Source organism: Ylistrum balloti, unplaced genomic scaffold (genome assembly GCF_031769215.1).
Source record: "Ylistrum balloti isolate Yb309-2 unplaced genomic scaffold, AGI_CSIRO_Ybal_v1 Utg371442, whole genome shotgun sequence".
Taxonomy (NCBI): domain Eukaryota; kingdom Metazoa; phylum Mollusca; class Bivalvia; order Pectinida; family Pectinidae; genus Ylistrum; species Ylistrum balloti.
Window position 1 is genome coordinate 121,378 of NW_026782756.1, and position 17,083 is coordinate 138,460.

A 17,083-nucleotide genomic window follows, 5' to 3' on the forward strand; every position below is an offset into this window, starting at 1 on the left:
TAGTTTTAGCTGTGAGCCTCAAATGTAAAATTCTTGATAATACATATAATTGTCAGTACTCTCAAATCATTGTATGTTAACATAGAAATAGAAGAAAGATATGTAGACTTAGTGAGGATCAGCATTTTACTTTGTAGCCTGTGGTATGATACTGGCTTGTGTTCATCTTTCCAGCTTATTTCATTAGCCGTAAGCCTGTGTTAGTCTGTTGCTCTTTGTTCCCTTCAGACACTTTGTACCAGCTTGCTTGGGTGCCTTGCAATTGGATTGCTTTGGAGATTGACTTTCTATTATATATATTATATTGTTGTTACATTCTGAATGGAAAGTTCATTTTGAAAGAAAACTTTGTGCATGGATACAACACATATCATTAATTATCTATATAATATACATATTTATTATCAACAGGCAATTGTCTTTGTGTTTATGTTATGCTACTAAACGTTTTAACATCCATGCTTCCTTTTTTGGGGAGGTAGAGGTGAATTAATACAATGGTAAGAGTCAACTGTGTTAATTACTTTTGCAGTTTGGTGGTATATCATAACTTTCAAAATCAAATTCTGTGCATGGCACAGTAAAAAAAAAATATTTCACAAGTCCCAGAAATTTTTCTTATTCAATGAAAGTGTTTGTAATGATTACAAATTTGGTATATGAGTGAAATGCCATAATTACACTCTGCCTGATATAAACAGGTGTGTAAAATAGATATTACCGATTTTGAGTTTTGCCTCCATTTTGGTATTAATTATCCCATCTAGAACCTTATCTCAGTTCTACACAATATACTTCAGAAGGCTGATATATGCAATAAATGAATGGTACCATCTGACAAAGTTTTATTCCAATGTGACTTTTCCTTATAGTTTTAAACTGCTTGTTGTGATTTTGTTGTTGTTGATATTTACTATTTGTGTTTATTAGTTTACAGTGTTAGTATTTCTATTTAGATTCTATCTTGTAACCAGAAGTAACAGATGGTATCTTAGTAACAGATGTGTAACCAAGTAATGCTTTTAACAAATGAATGTAGTTAAATTTTTAAATCTTAAATGTCTCTGCATATAAATTGCAATGTTGGAGTTTGAGGCTGAACTGACGACATATGTTGAGGATAAATGAACTGTTGAAAATTTCCAATTTAGAAAATATAAAAAATGTGAAAATTTATATGAATGCATTTATGCTAAATCAAGCTCTTGAATTTTAATTGTTATCTTATAAATTGAACCTGTGTTAATAGTGATTCATAACTACTGATGTTTTACATTAAAATATACAAGAAAACAGTTTTAATGATTTATGTTTTTGAACCAGCTTCTGTTAAAGCAAGTATCATTGTCTTTTATAAAGTTTAATGGCTGTTTTGTAAAGATGTTTTCTTGTACAGATAAATGGATTTGTTATCAGCATTTTGTGATAAAGATAACATTTTTGGTAAGGAATTTATTCTTAGCACAAGACAAAGACATATATCTTGTATATTCAGGGTTTCTGAAAAAGAAGAAAGAAAAGAAGAAGAAAAAGAAGGAGGACAAAGCCGACACTGAATCTGTGTATGTACATATGGTGAATGGCTGATGAAAAAATTGAAAATTTTGTAAAGAAATTTTTTCCAAAGATATGAAAAGTGGTTTATTTAAACATCTTGCTGGTTAGGATCAATATTTTGATGTTGCTATGCTACAACTGACAAGGTCATATGAAGCAACAAGCTCCTTTCAGTAGATACATTTAATAACTTGCAAAATATAGATTAACACAAAAACTTGTGAGTTGAGATCCTAATAAAATTCGAATTCAAAATAAGAAATTATGTGAAAATTAATGTTTTTGTAAATAAAAATCTTCATTCTGTTTACAGAGATACACAAGAAGGGGTGAGTTTCATGCTAAACTATTTACACAGTACTGGGTCCCCTATGACTATGTACTGACTGTCTACACTCTGTCTAACATCAGTTTTATCTGTATTGTACTTGTGACTTTAAATAAATGTAATAAGCTGAATTATGTAGTGATTAATTCAGAAGCTTGGGGACTGTTCAACATTTCTGTCAGTAGTATTATCATTACTTACAATTATACATTACTTGTTAATGTGAATGATTCTATGTTTGTCCCGGTATAGATTACTCCAGAGATTGATGATGAAGGTTACCAAATACGTCCTGATGACCCTATGGAGAACAATGGGGACAAAACCAGCTGGTATTCCAGTGATAGTGACACAGATTCAGGTAAGTTTGTCACTAATACATTCAATGATTTATTCTTAGATACATAATACTTTATCATAAACTTCATGTTTGATTTCCTTTCTTAGTCTCGTGTGTTTATGTTATATTGTTAGCCGATGAATGAGTACTATGTAAAGGAAAGTTGCGCTCGCAATTTTTATACTTTAGGGAGTAAAAGTTTGTTTAAATCCACCCTGATGAAGTCCAAACAGGGCAAAATACATTGACGAGTGTAATGAATTAAATTGAATTGTGGTTGGTTTACCCTGGATATTTTATTTCAGATGATGACAGCAAAAAGAAAATCAAAGTGGAGATCCGACCACTCAGCCCCAATGGTGCCCCTCCCATTACCAGTAACGTGAAGGATATAAAGGCATCCGTGGAGGCTCTACGACTCTCTCCTATAGCAGTATGTATACTTCACATTTTTGTGATTTTGTTTGTGAAATTCACAAAAGTGAATTGTATATGAATAATTTACAGTACATAGACAAGTATCCCTTCCTTTCTTGTACAAGATATTCTGCTTTATGTCATATTTTTCCAAACAGTATTTTCATACCTATATTCCACTTGTAACATGAAAAGACCTATAACTACTGTCTTTGTAGATGTTATTCCATTGGAAACAAAGATTATTAAGTTCATTTTGTTTTCAGAAAAAGCGTAGTCAGACACCAACAGATAAGAAGATGAAAAGGTCCCAGTCTGAATCGGATACCTTAGAGTAAGTTAGAACACAGGGACAATGTATCAGTCTGTAACACTATGGAAAGTAGGATTTTCAGAGACACTTTCTTCAGTAAAAAGTTGTCAGTATATATTGTTGATGGATTTTATAGCACTCTCCATCACTGATTACATTTTAAGTATATACTATAGTGAATAAATATAAGGTGTCTTGAAACAGACTGAAGAAGGTCATTAAACAGACACTTAAATTCATTGTTATTAAATACCCCTATATATACTATTAAAGACTCTCCCAGGAAGCAACAGTTCTAAACAGTGATATTGAGTTGATATATTTTATTGTTGTGATTTTCTGTTTAAAAACTTCAACGCCAGTTTAAATATTTCTTTTTTGCATTGATTATTTGATTTGCCTGTTTTCTTTTGCAGTTCCCTGAAGCCAGCAGGTCTGGACTTACTAAATTTAGATTTTTTTGCTTCGTCAAGTGCTTCCACCCCCACCGGTGGGGGCTATAACCTTCCCTCCCCACTCTCCCCTATGGCAGATACCCGACTACACAATAATGCACTGTCCAGTGCCGGCACCACCCCTAACAACAGTGAGTATATCGCCACCGCACCTCCTGTCACAACACCATGTTAAACAGCTAATGTTATTCTTATCCAATCTTATATCTTTGTATTGGTGGTTTTGTTTAGTTATTTGTATGCTGTTTTTTTTATATTTACTGGACTTTAGATAAATGATAAATAAACTTTACATAGAACTGCAAATAAATTTTAGGATGGTTCGAGGATTTTGTGTTGGAAGAGTAAAACATTTTTATTTATTAAAGAAAAAATTTTATTAGCCAAATACAAGAGACTACTCACAATTTAAGTACATGTTTATAAACCTAATGGTTTTGAAGGACCACAAAATTAAATGTATGTAACCTGATTGAAAGTCTTATTCATCATAGATAGAATATTAACCACAGCTAGCAGTGAAGTCCCGACCTGGACAGTAAATTGTATTTCATTGTAAACATCATTGGACCAAGAGGGATGGGAGCTTGTTCATCCTTGAGTAGGGAGAAATAAACAGCTGACATAAAAAGGAAACGCTTCTTGCATTGTTTCACTATTTCAAGATAAGCAGGAAGCTTAACAAAGCGAATCAATGTGTGGAAAATTAATCATCAAAGGCTGATTGGGTGAAAATTATAGTGTTTTCTTTGTTGATTTGATGACGCAAGCATCGTGTAAGCCCTAATGATATTGTGTCTTGTAGAAGGTTTGATTTATTAACATTTTTTAAGAAATAAGTATATATGTTTTCTGTCTTTTGTTCCATTCAATACAGTTTTAAAGCTTAAGAGTGCCCCGAAGAGAGTCAGTAAGAAATCACTGGGTTTTTTGTTATAAAGGTTGACACTGTAAGACTTGGGTGTTGGAGAGATATATATTTGGTGACAGGTGAATGTTGGAGAGATGTATATTTGGTGACAGGTGAATGTTGGAGAGATGTGTATTTGGTGACAGGTGAATGTTGGAGAGATGTATATTTGGTGACAGGTGAATGTTGGAGAGATGTATATTTGGTGACAGGTGAATGTTGGAGAGATGTATATTTGGTGACAGGTGAATGTTGGAGAGATGTATATTTGGTGACAGGTGAATGTTGGAGAGATGTATATTTGGTGACAGGTGTAGATGAGATCTGGTGTACGAAGATTTATCGTTAACCACACACACACCTTTCAAATATTCATTGGCAACATTTTGAGTATCAGAATATTTGATGGAAAAAAACAACCATTGAATTCTTGTACAGCTGTTGCATATATAGAGGAAAGTAGCATGTGGTTATGATAAACAATATAATTAAGCATTAGATGAAGAAATAACATTTCAGTAATTCAACAGATATGGCTCCATATCTAATTTGTTTATGAGCATGCTGTTACTTCAATTTTCTCACATATGTACCAATTTCTAGGTTTATTTTTAATCCTGTTAACAATAAAGATCCAAGAATATCTTGATCCATGAATTATATTCTGATATTTGTCAAAATGTATTTGTCTTAGGATATTGGTTTAAGCACTTAGGTTGACTAATAGGATACAAGGTGTTTAAAATGTGTGATGTAGGGGGATGTATATCTTGGTGTAGTAGAGGGTGATGATGTAAGATGTGTGATGTAGGGGGATGTATATCTTGGTGTAGTAGAGGGTAATGATGTAAGATGTGTGATGTAGGGGGATGTATATGTTGGTGTAGTAGAGGGTAATGATGTAAGATGTGTGGTGTAGGGAGATGTATATCTTGGTGTAGTAGAGGGTAATGATGTAAGATGTGTGGTGTAGGGGTATGTGTGTTGGTGTAGTGGAGGGTAATGATGTAAGATGTGTGATGTAGGGGGATGTATATCTTGGTGTAGTAGAGGGTAATGATGTAAGATGTGTGGTGTAGGGGGATGTGTGTTGGTGTAGTAGAGGGTACTGATGTAAGATGTGTGATGTAGGGGGATATGTGTAGGTGAAGTAGAGGGTAATGATGTAAGATGGGTGTTGTAGGGGGATGTATATCTTGGTGTAGTAGAGGGTAATGATGTAAGATGTGTGATGTAGGGGGATGTGTGTTGGTGTAGTAGAGGGTAATGATGTAAGATATGTGATGTAGGGGGATGTATATCTTGGTGTAGTAGAGGGTAATGATGTAAGATGTGTGATGTAGGGGGATGTATATGTGTGGTGTATGTATAGAGGGTAATGATGTAAGATGTGTGATGTAGGGGGATGTATATCTTGGTGTAGTAGAGGGTAATGATGTAAGATGTGTGGTGTAGGGGGATGTATATCTTGATGTAGTAGAGGGTAATGATGTAAGAGGTGTGGTGTAGGGGGATGTATATGTTGGTGTAGTAGAGGGTAATGATGTAAGATGTGTGATGTAGGGGGATGTATATGTTGGTGTAGTAGAGGGTAATGATGTAAGATGTGTGGTGTAGGGGGATGTATATCTTGGTGTAGTAGAGGGTAATGATGTAAGATGTGTGATGTAGGGGGATGTGTGTTGGTGTAGTAGAGGGTAATGATGTAAGATGTGTGATGTAGGGGGATGTATATCTTGGTGTAGTAGAGGGTAATGATGTAAGATGTGTGGTGTAGGAGGATGTATATCTTGGTGTAGTAGAGGGTAATGATGTAAGATGTGTGGTGTAGGGGGATGTATATCTTGGTGTAGTAGAGGGTAATGATGTAAGATGTGTGGTGTAGGGGGATGTATATGTTGGTGTAGTAGAGGGTAATGATGTAAGATGTGTGGTGTAGGGGGATGTATATCTTGGTGTAGTAGAGGGTAATGATGTAAGATGTGTGGTGTAGGGGGATGTGTGTTGGTGTAGTAGAGGGTAATGATGTAAGATGTGTGGTGTAGGGGGATGTATACTCGGCGCCAATGAAAACACAACACTAAAATTTTGGACATAATATATTCTTCACAACAAGGATTAGATTCTTATGCTGCTCTATTTAGCCACAACACAATGCACTACAAAACTAACGAAATAATGGTCGAGTAATATCAACTCCTTGTCGTACCACAGGGCATTGTCGTAAAAGCAAGAGTTTGCACGTCGGCGTTCTAAAGTGCGTTATATCCTTGCTCAGTCACTACTAGTGAACACTGTAGTTACAGGCAGACATTTTTCCGTCATAAATTTTTTAAATTGTCATCATTATTTGCTACAAATGCCTCGACTGACAGACAATGAAAGACACGAAGCTCAGGGTATACTGGCAGGAGGGCTTTCTCAGAGGGAAGTTGCCAGGAAAATGGGTTGTTCTGCTTCCACAATCAATCGACTGGCAGAACGAGTGCGACAAACCAGATCCGTGAGAGATCAACCTCGTCCAGGGCGACAGAGAGTGATGACGCCAAACCAGGACCGTTACATTCGACTAAGTCGCCTGCGAGATCGTTTTCAAACCGCGACAAGAACGGCTAGACAGACGATAGGAAGTCATGACAGACGTTTGTCAGCTAGTACTGTGCGCCGTCGCCTTCGCACAGCCGGATTGACGTCGCGCCATCCATTTAGAGGAAACAAATTGACTCAAATTCGCCGTCAAAATCATCTAAATTGGACAAGACAGCGCCGAGGATGGACCCAGCGTCGGTGGGCTGACATCCTGTTCACCGACGAATCGAGATTCCGCCTCAGAGGAAATGACGGTAGAATTCGAGTGTGGCGACGTCGAGGTGAAAGGTTTTTGGACTGCTGTGTAACGGAAACAGATAGGTGGGGCGGGGGCAGTGTGATGGTGTGGGGAGGTATCTCTTTTGCATACCGTACCCCTCTAGTAATTATTGATGGCAATCTAACAACACAGCGCTACATCAACGAGGTCTTAACTACTGATGTTGTTCCATTCTTTGCTGGACACCCAAACGTAGCGTTATTACAACAGGACAATGCACGACAACATACCACTCGTATCACTACAGACTACCTTCAACATCAGAACATCGCAACCCTTCTGTGGCCCACCTTTTCCCCGGATCTTAGTCCGATTGAGCATCTTTGGGACCAATTGGGTAGGGCTGTGAGAGAGCGACCACAACAGCCCCAGACGCGTCGGCAGCTTGAAATCGCTCATCAGGAAGAGTGGAGGAACATTCCTCAAATCAAAATTCAACGCCTTATTCGGTCAATGCCTCGAAGATGCCGCGCTTGTGTCGCTGTGAATGGTGGCCACATTAGATATTGAACGTGGTAATTTGGATTTTGGGGGTATGGACATTAGTCACCGGAAATCAAAGTATTCCCATGATGTAGTGCTGATTGCATTGAGTGAATTTTGTTATGGACATAATCAACTTTTAGGTATTTTATTAAATATTGTATTCAAAACTATAACTGGTAAATTTTGACAGTAATTTAAAGGTGTTGCGTTTTCATTGACGCCGAGTATATATCTTGGTGTAGTAGAGGGTAATGATGTAAGATGTGTGATGTAGGGGGATGTGTGTCTTGGTGAAGTATCTGCACTTTGTGGTTTGCATGATAATAAACAATATGGGATTTATTTTTCTGGTGTGTTAACTACTAGCATTGAAGCTTTGATCAAAATATTGGAATCTGGGATTAATTTGTGCTGGTCCATTCTTCAGTGAATGAAATATGTTCTACACAATGTTGCTTATGCTCACCTTTGCAATCAAGTTTTATACATCATCATACACAGCATTTGTACCCTAGGCAATTAATGTTTCATTTCAGTGAGTTGTTTGAGTTTGTTTTTTTTGTTTTCTTCTTCTGAGTGAGGTGGGGATAGTTCAATCAAAAGTTATGAAACACATGTTCTGGATACAAATACTTCTAGTTTCAAAGTTTGAAATTACTTACTTACTATTTTTCCCATAGCAACTCCTTTCCAATTTCATTGTCAGAGGAGTATCTTTCAACTAAAAGTTCTGGTTTTGAAAGAATTTCATCTTCATTTCTTTTGTTTGATAAATAGCACCAGAAGAACACATGTTTTATTAAGTATCATCCCAAAATTTGATATTATACAACAAAGTCAACTTTTAATAACCAAGTTTTAGTGACAGACATATTACGTACCAGTATTTATGCATTAGTGTTTTGATAAAGTCTGTGACACTGTTCTAAGGTCTGTGACATTGTTCTAAGGTCTGTGATATTTTTCTAAGGTCTGTGATATTGTTCTAAGGTCTGTGATATTGTTCTAAGGTCTGTGATATTGTTCTAAGGTCTGACATTGTTCTATCCTTGTAATACAGATATAGGAGGACTACTTAACAATAGTATAGGAAGTGATGGGGTGGCAGTCAACCCTCTCCCCTCCCCATCTAGTCACATCACCTCACCTCTTGGAGGGGGCATCAGCCTACCATCAGCTGCAATCCCAAGGCCATCATCACGTAACAAAGGCATCATACCTCAGGTAACAAGACAGATCAAACAATACTACAAAGCTATGTAACATTGTACAAAGCTATGTAACATTGTACAAAGCTATGTAACATTTCAAACAAATGGTGTATGGTGTTAGATGTTACCAGCAAACTTTGATCTTTTAAGAGGAGCAGACAGTAGCAATAAATTAAGTTGTGTTTCTGACTTTTATCTCATGTATCTTTATGATCCTTCTGTCTCTTGTAAACAGAAGTATCCCATTAGTACCATCAGGGCTACAAGCTACTGTCCTTATAGATCTAGCAGTATGCATGCATCACTTGTAGATGTAATTATTATCATAAATATATATGCTTACAATATTGAGATAAATATGTAGTATTCATATCTATTGGTATTGTTTAGGTTCCATCACGACCCTCGGGTAGGAACAGTCCTGCCTCCTTAATGGGCAGATCCGATAGCATGACCTTTAGCACAACCTCCATGTTGATGGGGTCATCTCGTGGGCCAAGTCCGCTGACCATTGGCAAGTGTGACACTATACCGTTAGCTATTGCGTTCACGGAGAATATCAGCGCTTACTTCAAGGGCACAGATGCTACACAGTAAGAACCTCATGCATTTTCTCAACTTTACAAGTTTCTAAGTTACAAAGTTGGATTTGAATTGATTTATTTGCAATGTTCCAGTTCTGTTTTGATTAATGTGATATTCAGATTGTCAGTGCAAATAGTTTGGAAATGCTTTGCTAGGTACATAATACTGTATTCCAGTAAATTTTAGTGGGCATCATATTAGGCAAATTTACCCTAAAATCAGAAAATTAACTTATGAAATCGCCAAAATAAAGCTGAGTGAAAATTTCCCACTTTGTAGTATCTTTGTATCAAACTTGGCTCCCATGTGGGAATGTCTGATATGTATTGTTGTTTATTGGTAATGCTCTACTTACAGGTGTATGGTGAAGGTCATTGGCAATGTCATGATGTCATTTCCTGCTGGTGTCATCAAAGTGTTCACAGAAAATCCTGCTCCGGCTACACTGAGCTTTCAAATCAAAAATACATCTAGACTTAACAACATCATCCTTAATAAACAATTGATAGTAGAGTGAGTATTTCTGTTTCCTGGATATCACATACTGAGATGTGAGAGATACTTTGTTGTAATAACTTAGTAACAACTTACCTCAGGTGAAGTTTCCAGTTGCACTTTTAAGAACTTTACTTCAATAACTTTGAATGGCATGTGACGTGCTTCCTGTATGCTGTTAATTGGAAAATCCACTAGCTACTCCATGTAGACTCCGCTTCAGAGTGACCTTGGCTATTCAGGGGTCAATAAACCCAGCAAAGAAACAAAGCAATCCCATAATAAGCCCAGTGACCCAAAGTGTAGGTGGTTAATCTTTATTAAAAGTTCTGAGCTTATTACCAAATAAACATAAATATGGAAGTCCCATTTTATATTGATCAATTTACAATGCGTACACACAGTTTTTTTACTTAAAATTCTGGTTACTAAGACAATGTTTATCACATAATGAGGTTGGGATTGATGGTGGTTTTATTTATTACAGAGAATCACACAATGCAACCGAGGACTGTACTGTATATACATTCAATATGTCCGCCCTGACAGATCATCTCCGAAATCAGGGAGAGGAGAACAAGACTGCATCTTATTTCAATATTGATATACTCAAATACCAGGTAAGTACATGTAAAATCTAGTGCGTATAATTCAGATTAATATCATGTACTGAAAATCAGTGTATTTTAGAGAGGTGTAAATCTAAAAGCTAAAATTTTGAAAACAAAAAATAGAAATTTACGCAGTTGAAATTTTATTTATTTGTGTATTTGTGAGAAGAGAATCCACTTAATGTAGCCCAGGTTAAGTCGGCAGATCTGGACCACTATTTTAGTTCCAATAAGAAAGGTGTTGGTAAGGAAACACTAAATCTTACGAGCAGAATCATTAAGTATTGAATTGCTTAAATTGAACACCAGTTATTTTACTCCAGAACACTAGTTTTTTACACTCGCTGAAATAACCTACTATAAGGTATTTGTCAAGACTGTTGAAATTCCAACGATATGTTTGAATATTTATAATTACCTGAAATGTTGACATCAAAGAGAGGAACCATACATCACATTTTACACCATAAACATTGTCACTCATGAGACTATGTGAACAATCACATAACATGCTTATCACTAGGTTCAGTCTGTCAGATTGTTTATCGGATCTTTTGTTACAGGGGAAGCCCCAGCCTGGTGTAGAAAGCTGTCCACTTCCCCTTGTGGTATATTGGAAGTGTGAGGAAAAACACACTGACTTCAGGCTAGACTACAAGTACAACCCTAAGTCCATGTCCTCACCCAGCGCCTTAAAGAATGTCATAGCCACAGTAGTTGTTAATGGAGGGGTGGAAAACATGCAGAGCATTCCTCCTGGAAATTGGTTTGTCGTATTTAATTGTTAACAGGTTTACTGTTATTTAATTCATCAATTTATTTGAATGTTGCATGAAAAACAATGTGAATGTAGTTTGGAAATCAGTTTGAAAGCAGCTACACATCACTAGTTTGGAATTTTTTTGAAATTTATTTAAATGATTTGAATACAGGACAAATGTTTCTTATTATTCATATTCAATACTGTAATCATTTAAGATTTTGAAATTGCCAGCAAAGAGATCTTGTGATGTCATGATCACCAATAGGGTTTTAAATACCATGTGTATCTGTACACAACACAGTATCTATAGTATTAACTCAATACATGTGTGTTACATTGAAATATTACTAGGCAGGTAGTACAATGGACTGTATTTGTAAGACACTTAAGTATGTATACAATTTACATATGTAAATTTCACTTGATAACACTTGCAAGACCAGTGATTAAATATGAAACATAATGTCAAAATGATGTTCAATTTTGTTTTAGGAATGAAGAAAATCAACGTGTCACCTGGAAATTAAATGACTTGGCCGAGCTGAGTGAGGAGGGTAGTGCTGGAAGTATACGAGCCAAATTTAACCTCAAAGCAGGCCCCTCAAAACCCACTACAACTGCCATGAGTTTTATATCAGAGGGGGCCTCACTGTCAGGGATAGACTTTGAGTTAGTAGGCAATGGCTACAGGATCTCCATGTCAAAGAAACGCTTTGGTGCAGGTATGAATGTTGTGTGCAGGTTTCAAAATCTTGGTCACAAGGTCAAGGTCATAAAATATTCTCTAAATCAGACATATGTAGTACCAGTTAATCATTTTAACATTACATCTATTGATTCATTATATTGATACAGCAAATGGAGGTCACTCATCTATTCTAAACCTCAAAATTTAAATGAAAAAAATGGTGAGACTTGTATGCTATTTGTGACTTAATTCTAAAAGAAATCTAGAAATCTATGCATTGCCCGGTAATCTTGGAAGTAACATAACGTTACCTACAGCCTGAGTAGCCCCAGTCAGATGGTCAGCTTGTCCGAAACTGCTACCAACCAATGTATTTGATGAATATGTGTTTTTGTTGATCAGTATAAAAATTTTTCTTCTAAGACAACATTTGATTAATATTTCCATTCTATAGCTGTTAAAATAACATTATTTGATCGCCCACAATTGAGATGCTTATCTGCAGTTTTGAACTCCGCATCAGTCTTTATTTTCACTTTATTTGTGTCCGTTTCTCGCTAAGGTGAAACAATGGGTTCATTCAATATCGTTAATTAACATTATGTTTATTATAATCCACCCAATCAGGGTGGGAATTGTGTACAAAGCCTAACAGTGACAGGCATATGGGCTGAGGAGCACAAAGCTTACAACTGTCACCACAGGTTTTGATTTCACAGTACGCTGGTTGTGATCGTTTAGTAAAGGCCAGTTTTCAGAAATGATTTTCCGCATATTTCAATCATTTCGGACACAAAATCGTTTCGGTATTAGGAATTGAGAGGGATCAGTATTGGGAAAGTTTTTATTACTTTAATAAAGAGGACGTCATTCTATACATGGCCATTTTGTTTGGTTTCAAGAGATGACTGGTTTTGAGAAGCATCAGTTTGGGGAAATTGCACTGCATAAGCACTTAGAAATATCATGATATGCAATATTTACAAGTCCTGTAGAATAAACACTAAATATTGTCTTTCACTTACAGGTAAGTATGTAGCAGATCCGGACATGACACAGTCCAGTGTATGATATTGATAATCGCCATCGTGGCAACCTAGCAACACTAACTCAGGTGACCTCCCCTGGATAGGACAGCAAGGGCAGCAGGACACCAACATGCAACAGGCAACTATCGGGGTTCAACTCACGGTGGATCTCATAGAACGCAATCCCCAAAATGTGACAGGATAAAGTAGAGATCTCACAACTCACAACCGTTGCACATTCGTTCCGATATTTTTTGTAACATGTATATTTATGTATGTGTTAAATAAGTAATTTCTAGTAATGTCTCATGAAATACTGTAGTTTACTTACCTTCCGTGATGAATCATTAATAGATAGAAGTTTTGAATTATGCTAAACTAATGCAACATACAAGTGATAAATCATGAGAACAATCATTTTTATTTGGCAGAAATTGCCAGGAATAGTTGTCTTTCCTTAATGGTAGCAAACATTTCCATGCATTACTTCAGCATCTTTGTGTGTTCGTTGGTGCCATACTGCCATCCTGTTGTTTCTGTCCATGACTGATAACATACTCCAGACCAAATATAGTTATCAGGAATTCCTAGTCACAAAATTCTAAGGTCATCACGTTCACCTCATAGCCTCCAGGCTGTATGCTTAACCATTCCACAGATTTGTTTTAAGTCACTACACTGCATGTACAAGTGTTGTGGTGCAACGTTGGTTCATAACAGTTGTTGAGAACTGTATCTTGAACATGAGGCCAGGTTCATGGAGAAATGCACACTAATTATCAATATTTGTGTTTTAGGGTGTTCAAATTTTTCAACACGCTGTTGATGGGATGATACAGATTTTGTCAAGCAGAGCATGTTTTAAAAGTTGCAGTAAATCAGAAAAAGTTGAAAGTTTGAGCTGTTATTTTTGAACATTAAAGCAGGTTAGGGACTCTTACCCAATTCTCAGTAATCACGTACGAGTCTGGCTACAGCAACTTTTTGCACTGCACATAGATACTGGCCTTCATTATTGCACACCAGTAATCCTTTAACATCTACTGTACCTCTGTAATGTCTGTAGATTCCTGGTTTTTCACACTATTACAATCACATAGTGTTTTGATTGGAAAATGCTGTAAGATTTGCTTGCATGTGCAAATGATTTGGTGTGTGGTATTGTTGGTCATTATCTCTGTTTTGAATTGTCCAATTTCCGATTTGTCTTTCATCTGTGATATACTTAATACTGTATGTATGTAATTGGTCATTTATCACGTAGTAGGATTAGGGAGCTGTTCACATAGCAGCTGGTATTTATTCGGATTACTTCAATATTTCATGTCATTGTCATTTTTTTGTTCGTTTTTTGTCTTCATTTTCAAATGCCCGCCGCAAATATCAACATCATCAAGTCCATTCATCCATTAATTTTTACCTGCTGTATATGGGGTTGTTCTTGATGGATTTTGAAGAAATGTTCTACAGATCTTTGTTATGTCAAACTATTGAGCTGCATTGAATTTCAAGGTAATTCATTGCAAATTTAACTAAGTCAACATTTGTACTTTCATTAAGAACTTTTCTGGTCTATTCTGTAGTAAACAAATGGCCAGTTTCACTGAAACTTACTTGTTAAGTTTTAGTGGAGTTAGTTTTAATAACATGCACTAAAAATTAAGATTAAGTCTCTATAAATTATGAAAAAATAAGATATTTCTAGAAGCTTCTGTATTTTTAATTGATGAAACTTACCGTGAATGCTCTTTGCATTGATAGGATTACTCTCTTACTACTTCGTAATTGTTTCGTTTTTCCAACCTTTGTAAAGGTTATATTTTTCCGACCTTTGTAAGGTTTTCCGTTTTTTCCAACCTTTGCCACAAAGTTTATGGCAGATGTGTAATGTAGTGTTTGTAGTTCTTCATTCCTGAAATATTTAGTACATTTTGTTACTTAACAAAGGTGTTGGTTGGGTGAATAACTAATGGTTCCATGGTCTTGTATCTCTGTAGCTCAGAAATTGTACTTAGGTACACTTCATTCAGAACTAAGTCTGGACACATGTTAGTGCATGCAGGAACATGTATAGTACTTGATAACAAATTATATTACATACACTTTTGAAAAAGTGTTCAAGTATCAAGAGTTATTCAGGAGACATAGCTAAATTTGATATTTTTTCGAATTTGTCCTGGAAAATAACCATTATATCTGTACAAAAATTCCTGTAAGGAAAACCAGATATAGCGAGGTTATCAAACCTTGTTGTTAGTGATGATATTTTTGTCAGACTTTTTTTTGGACAAGTTAGAAATCTGAAAAATGCACTTGTATGAGTTTTTCTTTCATTTTTAAATACCCAGTAAATAATGGCTGTTTTAGGCAATTTCACTTCTGTCTTTTCATTTCCCCTGCACTTGTTTATTTATATTGACCACGTGTTGAGACAAATGGCATTTAATCATTAAGAAATCCTTCTTGTCGGGTAGTCTCCCTTTGATACAGAGCAAGTCCTGTCAAGTTATTTCTGCTTAATTGGGCATTGTTATATAGGTTAGTGATTGTTTCATGGTTTAGTACATGTAGAACTATTACCTTAAAGTATTGGGAGCTAGTTAATAACATATGTATATGTACTTAGTGTCAGAAACAGCTCACTAGTTATTAACATATGTGTATGTACTTAGTGTCAGAAACATTTCGCTAGTATATGTACTTAGTGTCAGAAACAGCTCACTAGTTATTAACATATGTGTATGTACTTAGTGTCAGAAACATTTCGCTAGTTATTAGCATACGTGTATGTACTTAGTGTCAGAAACATCTCGCTAGCTATTAACATACGTGTATGTACTTAGTGTCAGTAACAGCCCACTAGTTATAAACATACGTCTATGTACTTAGTGTCAGTAACATCTCACTAGTTATAAACATACGTCTATGTACTTAGTGTCGGCGACATCTCACTATCTTGTCTGATAACTGAGGCTGAAGTTTTTAGTTGTTTAAATGTTGAAAACTTGACTATAGCAGCTACATATTTCCATTGGATCAAAGTAATGTCTGCAAGCTGTCGTATTCTTGATTTTTCACCATGTGTTTTTGAGGTGTTGATAAAAGCATGTAAACTTAAAAAAACACTTAGAGGTGTGTAGAAAATTATGCACAAGTAATATTTTTGAGATAAGTTGTTTGGCAACCATAAGAATTGTACAGTTAGTATTTTTAAAATAACATGAACCGCTCATCTGTAGTTATCTATTGAGAATTCAGAAATGTGATTATCAAGTCGACATCTACATAAAAAGTATTGAGTAAATAGTTCAGTATAATAGATATAGATATATTTCACCTAGGAACTCGTTTATCACAAACAAAAAATAGAATGACCTTCTCATATAAAATGGTTTTTCAATGGTTAAGGGAATAGATCCCATTGTTTACTGTCTACTAGATCTTATAATTGTTTTTACTTTAAGTCTTAGAATACAACCAAAACAGAATATTTGTACTAGAAGTGAACAAAGCAGAATATTTGCTCTAGAAGTAAATAACGTATTTAGAATAGTGAGATATTTAATACCTAGAGAATGTAGGCAATGATATTGAGATGGTAGAATGTGTTAATCTTACTGTATTGCTTTGTATTTGTTAGTGTATTGATGGAATGTTCAGACTTCTAGTTATCATCTCAGATTCTATCACAATATCATTGAATGCAAGGGAAGGTTTGAGGTTATTTTTTATCCATTAATCTGTTTCAAATAGAATGGAAGTCTTGAACTGTCCAACTGCAATTTCTCAGAAGGCTATCTTAATTTGTTTACGATATCCTGAATGAGATGTATGGTTTATGAGGTTAAAAGGTTCTAGTACGTTACTCGTTAAAAGGTACAGGTACATTACTAGTGAAAAGACTTGAGTACCTTACTCAATGAAAGGTTCTAGTACATTACTAGTGGAAAGACTTGAGTACCTTACTCGAGAAAGGTTCTAGTACATTACTAGTGAAAAGACTTGAGTACCTTACTCGAGAAAGGTT

The 17,083-nt window shown here is 35.7% G+C and overlaps 1 protein-coding gene across 1 annotated transcript in view; it reads left to right on the forward strand.

The window, feature by feature from the left end:
* LOC132562516 (F-BAR domain only protein 2-like) overlaps positions 1-15,738 on the forward strand; it is a 39,217-nt gene extending 23,479 nt beyond the window's left edge. Inside the window, exons 14-26 of the mRNA XM_060227262.1 lie at positions 1,496-1,562; positions 1,871-1,886; positions 2,138-2,246; positions 2,531-2,658; positions 2,909-2,976; positions 3,372-3,541; positions 8,736-8,899; positions 9,277-9,479; positions 9,829-9,984; positions 10,454-10,586; positions 11,141-11,343; positions 11,833-12,062; positions 13,056-15,738. Of these exons, the coding sequence (XP_060083245.1) occupies positions 1,496-1,562; positions 1,871-1,886; positions 2,138-2,246; positions 2,531-2,658; positions 2,909-2,976; positions 3,372-3,541; positions 8,736-8,899; positions 9,277-9,479; positions 9,829-9,984; positions 10,454-10,586; positions 11,141-11,343; positions 11,833-12,062; positions 13,056-13,099 (1,691 nt within the window). The 3' untranslated portion in view covers positions 13,100-15,738. The remainder of the gene's footprint in view (positions 1-1,495; positions 1,563-1,870; positions 1,887-2,137; positions 2,247-2,530; positions 2,659-2,908; positions 2,977-3,371; positions 3,542-8,735; positions 8,900-9,276; positions 9,480-9,828; positions 9,985-10,453; positions 10,587-11,140; positions 11,344-11,832; positions 12,063-13,055) is intronic.
* Positions 15,739-17,083: the final 1,345 nt, after the last annotated feature.